Consider the following 14,374-nt stretch of genomic DNA (forward strand, 5'->3'; position numbering starts at 1 on the left):
TATCTGCATGTGTATGACAGAACAAGTGACAGAGTAACAGAAGTCGCACACATGCTCAAGAAATAGAGATGCACACAGAGACCTGACAACATCCTGTGCACCTATATCCAGCCAAAGCATCCAGCAGATTTAACTTAGGATTTTTCAGATACATGAACCAATAAATTCCCTTTTTTAAGCTACTTTGAAATGGATTTCTGTTACTTGCAAACAAAACAACCCTAACTAATGAAACCCTTATTAAATGATACTACTATTATCCCAACCCCCTTGAGTAACTAACCAACCACCATTATCACTATATAAAATCTATCTAAGTAACTTATTACACATATACATATATACATTAGGCATAAGCCACAATAGAATATGCCAAGCACTAAATTAACTGGGAAACACCAAATTAAACTGATCCTTAGAGAAGGGATTAAGAGGCATGGGCTAAAGCAGTCAGAGAAGGCTCCTGGTAGGGAAAAGAGGAAGGTCTGAGCTGGGCCGTAGAAAATGTACAGAATCTATGTAAGAATATAATATAATGGTCGTGAGTATGGTCTCTGGAGTCCGGTTGATGTGGTTCAAATCCTGGCTCTGTTACTAACTAGCTTTGCAACTTTGGGCAAGTTACTTAAATGTCTATACTTATTTCCTCATTTAAAAAATGGGGATAATAATAGGATACCTACCTCACAGAGCCGTTAGGAGGATTTAATGAGTTAACATATATAGTGCTGAGAACAGTGTCTGGCACATAGTAGGTACTACACATGTGTTTTTGCTACTATTAAGAGAGGAAGGACCAGCCAGAAGGAATAGCCTCAGCAAAGGTGCAGAGTGGGAATGTACAAAGCTTATCTAGAGACCAGGGAACAGACTTACTGAGCTGAAGCAGAGGGCTTGTGAAGGAGAATCATCTGGCAAGACAATTTACAGATGACCAATCAGAGGCAGGGAAAGTGGCTTTCCAAACACCTGGATCTCTCCTAACAGCACAAGGGAAATTGGGGGCATATGTCTGAGGCCTTTCTGGGAGCTTCAGTAGGTGGCATTATCCCTGCTTTGAGCACTTACATCCTGTCTTTATGGCACCCCCAAGCTGCTATGGGTTATTTCCTTGGATATTTGTACACAAAAACACAGAACAGACTCTAGGAGGTAGAACTTACTGCTCTGCGACGGCCAAATTGGGTGGCAGGGAGGTGAGGCCATTGCCTGTGAGGAGCAGGACACGGAGGTGTGGCAGAATCCCCAAATCACAGATGGCCTCTGCAGTCAGGCTGTTGAAGGAAAGGTCCAAGAACTGCCATGCAAAGATAAAAGTTGGGGAAGATAAGCACTCTGTGTCACAGTGTCACAGTGATGTTCATATATGAGGTGGGAGCTACTTTCTAGAGTGCCCCATCGCCTATAGGACAAAACCTTCCTGGCTCTCTGGATTAACATTCAAGGTCTACTAGAGTCAGTACCCAACCGATTTCTAGCCTTAGTTGCCACTACAAATCTTTGTTTATCCTGTAGTGCTGGGCAAATAGACTCCTGCCCACTCTTTGCTTCATCCACCTATAGATCTCTGCTTGTGCTTTTCGCTTAAACAGCAGTGCTCTTCTTCCATGTATCCTAATCCAAGCCCCAAAAAAACAGTTCAAAAGCAGCTGCTTCCTTGTAAAACTTTCCCAATTCCCCAGACAGATGGAGTCTCTACCTCCCCTAACTTGAAGTGCTTTATCTAAACTGCTCTCGGGTTACTTACCAAAGTCCGCCAGGTATCTGGCATATGGATATGCCTAGCATAGTGCCTGGCACACAGTGGTGGACTAGATCATAAACTGGCACTTGGAGGACTGTGAGGTCAAGTGCCATGCCACTGTAGCACTGTGTCCTTGTAACTTAGCATAGGACCTGGCACAAAGTAGGTGCACATAAAAAATGAGCTGAAAAAAACTGGCTTATGAGGACAATAATCCCGAATTGTCAACCTATTATTGGCCACCTTCTTACTGGCCATCTGGATTCATGAGACAGTTAACTGGGGTCAAGAGGCCAAGGGTTCAGTCAGAAAACTGTTTCTCTCCAGAGACAAAGACCATCATGATAAATGACATCTGTCCAATATTTATTTTCCTTCTCCTAAGCCTCTGTAGACACTCACTCTATATACAAGTTGGCCCCCTTCCATGCACCGCTATTTCTTATGTGCTTCCCTGTGCCCCTCTCCTCAACATACATTGAAGTCTATTGAACGGGATTAGTTTCAGCATCTTATTCAATTGGTAAAGGAGCAAATCTTTGGTCAGACATATATGCGCTGCAGGTTACCATCAGAGAAGGTCTGGGTTTGGTCTGACTCTAGAGCAATAATTAACTGATGGGCTCTGCAGACCTGAGCGTAAGTCTTAACAATGTGATATTAGGCAAATTACTTAATCTGGGTTTCCTTACATCTAAAGTAGAAATAAGTGGTTCTTATGTAGATAAAGCCTTTATCCTGGAGTCTAGTATACAGCAAATACTTAGTTAATGTTGGCTGTCATCGTCATCATCAACAGCATCTGTTCATTCCTCAACCCTATGCATAAGGCTTACTTTGTACTTGTCCCTGCCCTTTAGGAGCTCCCAGCCTACTCTGCTAAATACATGTATATGTTCATTAAGTAACAGTGCTGCTGGGATAGATGCCTGAAGACAGACCAATCAGGGCACAAAGGAAGGAAAAGTTCAGGTCTATCAGGGGATAAGGACAGGCTTCACAGGGTAGGTAACATTTGAGCTGTCCTCAGAGATCAATAGGTATTTACCAAATTGTTAAGGGCAAAGAGACATTCAGGGCAGCAAGTGGCATGTATAGAAGCCAGGAGGCAGGAGGCAGCCTTGCTTGTTCTGAGAACAGTGAATGGTTTGGGTATGACTGAAGTCCATGGTATAAGAAATGGCTTGGTAAGATTAGCCAAGCACTACAGAAGCACTGAGTTCATGCCACCATCAGCAACTTCCAAGGTTTGAGGATTCAGACAATGAGGCAAACCCACTTGGCTGGAGCAAATAGAGAAGGGTGCCTTAGATAAACACAGGGAAATGTAGGGAACATTCTCTCCCTCATACTCATATGTGAACAGTCAGCCTATGGATTCTATCTACCTCCTTAATATCTCTCATACTTGTTCTCTCCAATCTATTTTTTACACAGAAGCCAGTATGGTTTTTCTAAATGCAGTTCTGACCCTATCACTTAGCTTAAAAACCTTCAATGGATCCCTAGTCTCCATAAGGTTTAAGCTCCTCAGGAAAGTTTCCAAGGTTTTCCCCAGTCTCTCTTCTGCTACCTCTCCAGGTTCACATATCACTATACTCTACTATGTCTCAGTCTCTATTCCAACCATATAGAGCCATTTCCTTAGGGTTCTAGCTCAGAAGCTGGCCGGTTGGTATTTTGTATAACTTATGAACTAAGAATAATTTTTGCTTTTTCTTTTTGAGACAGAGTCTCATTCTGTCACCCAGTGGTGTAATATGGCTCACTGAAGCCTCAAGCTGCGGGGCTCAAGTGATCCTCCTGCCTCAGCCTTCTGTGTAGCTGGGACCACAGGTGTGCACTACCATGCTAATTTTTTGATTTCTGTAGAGACAAGGTCTCATTTTGTTCCCAGGCTGGTCTTGAACCCCTGGGCTCAAGTGATCCTCCTGCCCTGGCCTCCCAAAGTGCTGGGATTATACGTATGAGCCACCCTGCCCGGCCAATTTTTACATTTTTAAATGGTTGAAAAAAATAAAAAAAAGAATAAGAGTATGTTTCATGTGCAAATTATGTAAAGTTCAGATTTCGGTGTCATAAATAAAGTTTTAGGCTGGGCACAGTAGCTCATGCCTATAATCCCAGCACTTTGGGAGTCCAAGGTGGGCAGATCACTTGAGGACAGGAGTTTGAGAATAGCTTGGCCAACATGGTGAAACCCCGTCTCTACCAAAAATACAAAAATTAGCCGGCTGTGGTAGTGCATGCCTGTAATCCCAGCTACTTGGGAGGCTGAGGCACAGAATTGCTCGAACATGGGAAATGGAGGATGCAGTGAGCCAAGATCGTGCCACTTACTCCAGCCTCGGTGACAGGGTGAGACTGTTTCAAAAATAAATAATTAAAATAAATAAAGTTTTATTGGAACACAGCCATGCTTATTTCTCATTTGTTTATGTATTGTCTATGGCTGTTTTCCATTATCCAACAGCAGCATTATGACTAGTTATGACCATATGAACCACAAAGCCTAAAATATTTACTGTCTGGCCTGTTGTACAGAAAAGGTTTGCTGACCTCAGTCTAGCTACTTTGGCTATTTAATGTAGGATCCAAACTTGCTTTCTATAGAATTAAGGGCAGCTCAAAGAAATGAATAGCCTTAGAATCATGGACCACAGAATTTCAGAGCTGGCCCAGAATTTACAGAGGGAAAATGTTAGTCCCAGAGAGCGTACGATGTTTGGCCAGGTAGGCATGGCAAAGTACTGGCAAAATCTAGACAAAAGAAGGTCTTCTGACTGCCAGGGCAGAGCTCCAGCTGAACCTTTTTCAGATCTGTAAGCCAAGAATCAAACCATGGCAAAGTTAAGTTTTTCTAAATTGACTTCTGAAGAATTCTATCCTGGTTTTGCCTCCTGGGGCAGCCTTTTTGGCAAACAAGAACAGAAGATTCCTAACCTGGCTACTATATCTGCTGAGTCACATCAAGTTTTATTATACATCAAAATATTCATTACTGTGAGCTGCAAATTCAGGATATTTGACAGGTTTATCTTTCTTCTTAGGGAGCCCTTACAAATCACAGACAGATGAAAACAAATGGCTGGGCAAGAGATTTCCTGTTTTCATTTATATTCAGCATCTTAAACTTTGGTCTGCTCTCTTACGTAAATAAATACCCTTTTGTAAGGGTAGGTCCGCTGCATAAATCATCTTCATCAGATGGGATCCCACTATAAAGTAAAGTAAGGCCTCCAAAAAAGTCACTCATGATCAACCACTAGATCCAAGCTAGTCAGTTGTAGGGTCAGAGCCTGTAGTCACGTCTCTTTCCCCCAGCCCATTGGCACTTGAAACAGGGGTTTGAAATGGCAGGGGTGAAGAAGACAAGATGCATGGCACAATGCACAGCACAGGAGCTCAACGACTACTCTTTGAAAAAGTAAAGAACAAATAAATGGAAGTTCTTAAGAAGCTCCCAGGCTCAAAGATCAGGGACGTGGCTCCCTGTATCTCTAGACCATCTGAAACCGGTTTCCCACTGTCTATTCCAAAATCTACTACTAAATATTTATTAACACGGCAAAAAAAAAATGCATCAGTTGTTGTAAATTTACTCTCTATTTTATTGGACTTTCAAGAGCTTTGCTTCCTGGACAAGTACAAGGACTACTTTTGTCCCAAATCATAGTAAATTACTGCTATCTTCAATATGACTTGAGACCATGGGAAGAAGGTTCCATTACAGTCAGCAGAATATGCTTTCCCAATGCAAAGACATATAATCCATTTTAGGAAGATGGCTATCCAAAGAGATTACAACCTTTTAAAACTTTGGCATATGACGGCCATCAACTCTGAAAAACTCACTCTTGTAGAAGGTCCCTCTCACTGACAAGACCAGGTTAAGTGAGGCTTTTGTGAAGAATGGCTGACCCTTGATGTTTGCAGATGAAATCATTTAGGTTAACAGCTCTTTGGGGTCAACCTCAAGCCTCATAACATGCAGACATTTTGCTGAGATTTGACTCTGAACCACTACTCCAGCATGTGGAGAAGAGTCTGTTATTCAGTGAGTGAGCTTGTCAGATGCCCAGACCCACATGTGGCTTTACCTTTGTTGTCCTTTTCTCTCCACATGTGCAGTGACTCTCAGGTAGTGACAAAGCTTTGTTCCTTTGTGAAAAGTGGTCCACAAGTCTTCATGAAAGCTGAAGAAGTAATCATCAGCTTGAAGTATGAAGACATGCGTGGAAAATGCATGACTATGGGAAAATTTAGGAGAAAACCAAGAATGCAAACAAAATTTTCTGTATTTTCTAATTTGGGATTTGGAGAACAGCTGCGAATGTACAAATGTTCAAGACTCTGCCATAGGATTCCCATTCATACTCATCTGTGAGCTTATGAACTAGGCTTACAGCCTGTTCTATCACAGCCACTGAGACTGATCCAGTTCACTTAGACCGGATGAGACTCTGGAATCAGTCTATCATGTCTCTAGTTCAACTGGTCCAATCTGCTACACCTAGCTCTTAAGCTCCATGGCTCCTCAAACCCAACTAGATCCAGATCTCCCTTCAAGCTCTCCCTCCTATAATACTCTGTTTTAAAACTCACTTGTCTTCACAGACTCCCTTGGACGTGATCTTAGGCATTTATTTTCCAGGACCATGCACAATGGTTAAGTCTTTGGTTATCAACTATTTGCTGTAACTACTACCATCACCACCACCTCCATCAATATCACTACCCTTACGACTCCCACCCCCACGCTCCCTGGAGGCCAGAAATAAAGCAAGATCCTGGATGTACAGGCCCAGCAGGCCCCTTCTCAATAGTTATAATAAGTAAAACTCTATACTCATTCCTTACAGGGGAAGTGGTGGGCACCAAAAATTCCCTGCCTCCAACTTACCTCCAATAAGTTAAAGTCTCCATATTCCACGTAGATTGTTTTGATGCCATTAAATGCGAGATCCAGTTCCTTTAGGGCTGGAAACGTGTGAAATGTCTCTACACGGGGAGGAGAAAGAGAGTGTCTGCAGCTTGTAAACCACTTAAGAGAAAGATATTAATAATTATCATTTACTGTGTCTCTACTAGGTTAGGTACTTTACATACATGGCCTCTAAATCTCTAACAACCCAGAAAAATAGGGATTATTATTTCCATTCTATGGCTAAGGCTCAGCCAAGCTAAGTGATTTGCCAGAAATGGAATTGCTGGTAAGTGAAAGAGCCGAGGATTGAATCCAAGTCTGCTCAACAGCAAAGCCCATTTTAAAAATTATCTTTATTAATCCTGATTACAAAAATTAAAACATGACTACCAAAAATAGTCAAATATCAAAGAAAAATAAAAGCTGGTTAATCCCAACATCCAGAGACAAGTATTAAAAGTTTCATAATAGCACTCACCTTTTTCTCATGTATATATCAAAATACACACATATAGTTCTTTTAACAAAAAGTCATACTGTACACATTGTACTGACTTGCTTTTTCCCTTAACAGTATGACTTAAAGATTATTCCATGTCAAAACATATAGATATACCTAATGTCTTCCGATGTTCTACACTATAGACATATCCTAGTTTACTAATCAATTTTCCTATCAATAGCCTTTAGGCTATATGAATAAAAGGTACGAAAACTTTTCTCCCTTTGAATAAGAACTGAACTTTCTCTAGCCCTGTTCCTCTGGTAACTGCATTTCCAGGTGGTATCACTTGCTGTTAAAATCACCCTAGGTTGGTAAATTGCATCTAGGCTAGGAGAAACTGTAAATGAATGATAAACACCTGAAGGGGGCACCATAATTTTGGACTTCCCTGTGTGCAGTGACTCCTACAATTGGACATATCCTTTGCAAAACTCTAGTAGCTATGCCTATAAGTGTTACAACGTATATTGGTTCCTGCGGGCAATGAAATTTCTAAGCCAGGGTGGCTTTTGCATCCACCCAATGACAGTCTGTCTTGTACCTGAGCTGACACTGCGGGTGGGGAGAGCACAAAGAATACCTCATGGATGGCTTTGGGGAGCTCCATTGAAGAGAAACTCCTGATGCTGTTGCACTGGCAAACGCTATGGAATTACTCAGAGCCTTCTAAGTGAACCTGATGTTAAATATGGCCCATGGTAGTCTTGTGAGTCAGAATGTTCAGTAAAGCCTAATAAAAAGGCTGCTTTCAGGATGTTTCCAATGAACATCCTTGTACGAGTGTTTTCTATAGAATAATTTCCTGGAAGTGAAACTACTAGATTAAAGGCAATGACTACTTTAAATTTAGGAAACATTACCGAATTACCTCCAAGATGTTATCCCAATTACTATACTTCCCCAGTTCAATGCAAAAGTAGCCATTTCCTTACCAATGTTGGCTGCCATCAGTCCTTTTCACATCTGCCAATAATTGACATGCAGAAAACAGTATCTTGATCCATTGTAATTATTAAGTGAGGTTGAACACCTTGTCATATACCTGTTGGCCTTTGCATTTCAAGCCCAAGCTCCTGACAGACCACAGTCTCCTAAAGGGCAGGGACCTCATCATATGCTTCTTTGAAAACAATCCTCAAACTCAATGCAACTAAACTGAACTTACGTATTTCCCTCTAACCTGCCTTTTCTCTAGTGTTCCCTGTCTCGATGAAATGCCCCTTGATTCCTCCCTCTCCCTACATTCCTATCAGTTACCAGGTCCTGTGGTTTCTACTCCTCCTGAATCTCTCAATCCCCTGCACTCTTCTTGCCACAATCCTGGCTCAGGCCTCAGCCCCCCTCCCCTAAAAACCCAAAACAATCTCCCAGGTTTCCTGGCCCTCATCTTCTTCTTTTATAATCCACTCTCCTCACAGCTGCCGCTGAGCTTCTCTATTTAAAACCCTTCCAAGGCTCTCTCTTGCCTGCAGCACTATGTCCAATTCACTCCTGGCCCTTGATAATGTAGTCTCTGCCAATCTCTTTAGTTTCAGTTGTCCCCTACATGCATCCCTTGCAAACATACAAGTCCTCTTCGGTCTCCCGATCAGGCACTGCCATTCCACATATGCTCCAGCAGCCTGAAATGCCTTCTTCCCTTCTAATTCCTGAATCACTTTTTTTTTTTTTTTTTTTTTGGTCTCAGCTTAGGTGCTCCTCTTCTCAGAAGTTCCTCCTGACATTCTGGCCTGACTTGAAGTCCCAAGTATACGCTTACATAATATTTCCTAATTCTCTCTTTCACTGCTCTCCCCTCATCCTGCTCTGTCTGTATTTGAGTTCATTTCTCTCAACAAACTAGGAGCTCACCAGATCAGGACTAGATGCACTCATTTCTAAAAGCCAAGTATTCACATAGTCCTTATACCCAGCAGGGGTCGCTGTGGATTTGCTGAATAACAGGTTTTATGCTCTCCCAGTAGCACTTTATACGCTTAGAAACATTTTTATACAACCATCTCATATGAGCCTGCAAGGTATCCTGCAAGGGGAGGAAAAAAAGAAGGGAATTATCCCCACTGACAGATAGAGAAGTAGCAGATCACAGAAAAACGTTCTAAGTAGGAGCGCCAGAGTGGGGCTAGAATCAAGGTCTTTGTGCTCTTCAGCACCCAGCCTATTGCTCTCTAAAAAACAGATGTGTGGCCAATCATGGATGGACAGACAAATCCTAACACATGTGAATGGCTGTGCTGGCTAACAAGAGGAAGATAGCTTTCAAGAAAGAAAAAGCTTACCCAGAGGCAGCAAGTTTTCTGAGGCATTGATATAAACCACAGAATGAAAATGCTTGAAGTCGTCTTCCTTAGCCTGTAGGAAAGCATTTCAGAGAAAAAAAAAAAAAAGATTAATTCCCTGCCTAGAAGACTTGCTGAAGCTCAAAGCCACTGTCAGAAGGAACAAAGACCTAAAGGAAAAAGGGGCATCCTTAGCATAAGAGCAGCCACTTGTTGAGGGCTACAAGGGTTTTCCTGCCTTTTTTCCACTATATTTCAAATGTACAGAAAAGCATACTGAATGACATTCTGAAGACCCAAATAACCACTATCCAGATGTATGTATTTAATACAACTGAATATTTTGCTGTCTTTGCTTTAAATAAATTTCCTTAAAGAAGGAAAATATTATATACGGTGAACCACCACCATTATCACTCCCCTTCATGTATCCCTCCCTAATCCCATAACAGCTATCCTAAATTGGTGACTATCATTCCCATACTTGGTAATGTTGGGGTTGGTTTGTTTTTTTGTTTTTTTTTCGAGAAAGGGTCTCATTACCATTGCCCAGACTGGAGTGCAGTGGCACAATCTTGGCTCACTGCAGCCTCTACTTCCTGAGCTCAGGTGATCCTCCCACCTCAGCCTCTTGGGTAGCTAGGACTGCAAGCACATGCCACCAAGCCTCGCTAGCTAATTTTTTGTATTTTCAGCTGAGACGGGGTTTTGCCATGATGCCCAGGCTAGTCTCAAACTCCCAGGCTCAAACAATCCACACGCCTCAGCCTCCCAAAGTGCTAGGATTACAAGCATGAGCCACTGCACCCACCTCCCATACCTTTTTAAGGCTTGTATTATATATATTTGTGTATGTGTGTGTATGTGTGTATCTATCAACTATATAAATGCTAGATACATGTAGTAAAACTTCACATTAAATGCAATAGTATTGTAGATCTCATTCTACAACATGCCTTTTCACTCAACACTGTTTTTGAAATTTACCTCAAAAACAGTGAGGTAAATTGATGCATATTGATTTATGTATCAATACATGCAGCTTTATTTTATTTTTTTTTGAGACAGAGTCTTGCTCTGTCACCCAGGCCGGAATGCAGTGGCATGATCTCAGCTCACTGCAACCTCCACCTCCCTGGTTCAAGCCATTCTCCTGCCTCCGCACCCTGAGCAGCTGAGATTACAGGTGTGTACCACCACACCTAGCTAATTTTTGTCTTTTTAGTACAGATGGAGTTTCACCACATTGGCCAGGCTGCTGGTCTTGAACTCCTGACCTCGTGATCCACCCACGTTGGCCTCCCAAAGTGCTGGGATAACAGGCGTGAGCCACCACGCCCAGCATATGCAGCTTTTAAAATTTACTTATGTCAACAGATGTAGTTCTAGTTTGACTGTTTTTTTTTGGGAGACAAAGTCTTGCTCTGTCACCCAGGCTGGAGTGCAGTAGTGCAAACTTGGCTCACTGCAACCTCTACCTCCTGGGTTCAAGTGATTCTCCTGCCACAGCCTCCTGAGTAGGGGGGATTACAGGTGCCCACCACCATGCCTGGCTAATTTTTGTATTTTAGTAGAGACAGTGTTTCACCATGTTGGTCAAGCTGGTCTCGAACTCTTGACCTCAAGTGATTTGCCTATCTTGGCCTCCCAAAAATGCTAGGATTACAGGCATGAGCCACCAGGCCTGGTCCTAGTTCAACCATTTTAATTCCTGTATAGTATTCCATTGTTCGAATATATGACAAGTTTATTCATTCCCATTTAGTCTGTTTCCAAATATTATTATGAACAATGGTGTAATTAATATTCTCATACATATCTCCTTATCATAAGAGTTTCTTTAATGACATACTCCTATCAAGCTGTGGGGAATACACAGCTTTGTGAGATGGTACCACATTGTTCTCCAAAGTAGTTAAAACAGTTTACAGTCCTACCTGCAGTGTACAAGAAGTCCTATTTCTTTAAAGCCTTGCAATTGGCATTATAAAACTTTAATTTTTTCCAGTCTGATTATTGTAAAATGGCTCTGCATTTTCCTGCTTACTTATGAAGCTGAATATCTTTTCCTGTATTTATTGGCCTTTCGAGTTCCTCTTCTGTATACTAACATATTTATCTGCTGTCCACTTTTCTACTGGGTTTCTCTTTTTTCTTGTTTTGTAGGAGCTCTTGACATATTCTGGATCCTAATACTTTTTGGTTATATTACTTGCTAATATCTTCTCCCAGTCTCAGCTTACCTTTTACCTTTGTTTATGCTAACTTTTGTTAGATAGATATTTTAAATTTTACTAAATTTCATAAACATTTTCCTTTATGATTTAACCACAAAGCTAGCAAGAATTCACTCATCCTGTGGGTCTCAGCTAAGCTACCACCTGTTGAGATTCACTCAGGGTGGCTGGCAAAATATTAAATATTAGGAAAAATTATAGATTAGTCTCAAACCTTTTGGAGGGCTTAAAGGTTTTATTGGGACAGGCCAAAGGTGGCAGGTCCATTAAGTTAGGGAGAAGACAGGGATGATAAGAGGCTTTCCCACTTTGTCTGTTTACCCCACATCCCTTTTCCTCTACTCTGTTTACCCATGTAAACCTTGTGCTGGATGGCCCTCTGGGGGAGATCAAAGGGGAATCACCTGTTAACAGTGTTTACTCTGGGCCTGGAACCTAAAGCTTTTATCATTCGTATAACCGCTCTTCTAACCATATTAATTATCCAGAAGTGTGCTGACTTAGAACTTCTGTTGCAAAATCTTTTACTGAACAAATATAACCATGGAAAGGGAGTCTTGGTCGATTGGCTGCATTTCACCCTCTGAAAGCAGCTGACGACCATCCCTAGCCCACTTGAATCACTGTAATGGTGTGAGAATGCATTTATTCCACTGTTGTTGAATCAGGGTCTGCAGGCCAGATCTCCGCAGCCACCTGGTCATCTCAGGTGGTGACCCTGACGTGATACCCATCACAGCAGGTGCTCGAACATAGAGTGAACCAATGTGACAAGCACTGTGAAGAAGAAATGACAGACCTCCCGAGAACTGGAAAAAAGAGGACTGTGTGGTCAGGTCAAGTAGTAAGTCATTGGTACCCACTGGAGATTGCCAAGCTCGGGGAGGCATTGTTTCAGGCTAGCGATTCATCATAGGACAGCAGTTATCAGCTCAGCAGATAAAAGTACAGGACGTAATTCAAACTGCTGTTTCCCAAGGCCTGCAGTTCTTGGTAAAGAGCACACTGGAGGTAAAGCTCCAAGTGGGGAGAAATCATGCGCAAAGGCAGCCAATGAATAGGAAATAAAACACGGGAAACGCTACAGCTGTACGAACTTGTCTTAAGCAAGCAGCATTACAGAAGGAAACCTTAGCCTGCCCAGTAATTAATAATCAGCAAGGCAATCAGGTGTATGTTGATAAAAAGATAAGAAAACGGCATTACAGGCCAGAGCCGCACCACCAAGTGAAAGGAAAAAAAGGGAAAAACGGCTCCAGCAGGGAAACTCTGCCTGGGAAGGGGGAGTGAGTAGTACAAGCAGAAGGCAGCATGCAGCACCTGGGCGGGACCAGCATGGCTGCCGTCCAGGGACCAGTGCTGCTGCCACTGCTGCTGCTCCTCTCTGCAGGTGTCTCACAGTGAAATTCCATCTGTTCTTTATATACAAGCAGCATCCCAAATTATAATTCTCTGCTAAGGTTTAAGTAAAATTTAAGGATTTGTAAAACCTTTTTCTGATATTAGCCACTGTTGTTATTCCAGCCTTACTTTTTTTTTTTTTTTTTTTTTTTTGAGACGGAGTTTCGCTCTTGTTACCCAGGCTGGAGTGCAATGGCGCGATCTCGGCTCACTGCAACCTCCGCCTCCTGGGTTCAGGCAATTCTCCTGCCTCAGCCTCCTGAGTAGCCGGGATTACAGGCCCCCGCCACCATGCCCAGCTCATTTTTTGTATTTTTAGTAGAGACGGGGTTTCACCATGTTGACCAGGATGCTCTCGATCTGTTGACCTCGTGATCTACCTGCCTCGGCCTCCCAAAGTGCTGGGATTACAGGCGTGAGCCACCGCGCCCGGCCCTCCAACCTTACTTTTAACGTAGCTCTTTTAAAATCTAACTTAAGTAAAACAGTAACCTCTGAAAGGAGAAAAATTACAGCTAGCCCACGAATTAGTAAGGAGCAATTAAAAGCCAGCCATAGAGCCTTGCTCCTCAGTAGAAAAGAATTGCCTGATTTACTGATAAGTTGCAAAACCTATCTTCTATCTTAAAAGGCAACACTAGCACAAGCCTTATTTACCCTTAATTTTGTAAATTTAAATAAATTTCAATCAGCTATAAAAGGCCCACAAATTAGTCGAAAAGCAATTAAAAGCTAAGCATGTAAAACACCACATTATGCTTTAAAGGAAAACTTTAAGCCAAATTAAATATTTGTTGAATTAAGAAGTAAAAAAGTTGTGCCCATTCTCAGAAAGTAAATTGTATGTGAGTGTGGTGAAAACATATGCATGAAAGACTGATGAGAGATAGTCTTTGCTCAGCCATTAAGTCCCCGTTTTCAAAACGGTTTTCCAGTTTAAAGTCCATAAATTTGGTCAGCCTGAAAACTCAACTGCAAGATTTAAGCTATTCTGCCTGTGGCTTTAAACACAAGGTTAAAGTATATTCTTTAAATCTCTGCTTCGAAAGGTGCTTTCTAATTTCCTTTTAAACTTCATGTTACCAATTTCAGCTTTCCATGTTAATGAATTATATAGTCAATTGCTAAGTTATAGCCCTGATATCATCAAAATTCCTTTAAGGAAAGAGATAGTGTAAAAAAACAAAGTCAAAAAGAGAAAGAGGTAAGGAAGGCAAAGAGAAAGAGGAACAGAAAGTAGGACAAAAGAAAGTAAGAAGTAAAGAAAGAAATATTAAGAAA

The 14,374-nt window shown here is 41.8% G+C and overlaps 1 protein-coding gene across 1 annotated transcript in view; it reads right to left on the minus strand.

Annotated features, from left to right (window-relative positions):
• Positions 1-14,374, minus strand: part of XRRA1 (X-ray radiation resistance associated 1) — a 108,346-nt gene that overhangs the window by 73,509 nt on the left and 20,463 nt on the right. The window contains exons 6-8 of the mRNA XM_017532993.2: positions 9,456-9,528; positions 6,648-6,745; positions 1,164-1,297 (exon numbers count right to left, since the gene is read on the minus strand). Of these exons, the coding sequence (XP_017388482.1) occupies positions 1,164-1,297; positions 6,648-6,745; positions 9,456-9,528 (305 nt within the window). The remainder of the gene's footprint in view (positions 1-1,163; positions 1,298-6,647; positions 6,746-9,455; positions 9,529-14,374) is intronic.

The sequence above is a fragment of the Cebus imitator genome, unplaced genomic scaffold (assembly GCF_001604975.1).
Source record: "Cebus imitator isolate Cc_AM_T3 unplaced genomic scaffold, Cebus_imitator-1.0 Scaffold79, whole genome shotgun sequence".
Taxonomy (NCBI): Eukaryota; Metazoa; Chordata; class Mammalia; order Primates; family Cebidae; genus Cebus; species Cebus imitator.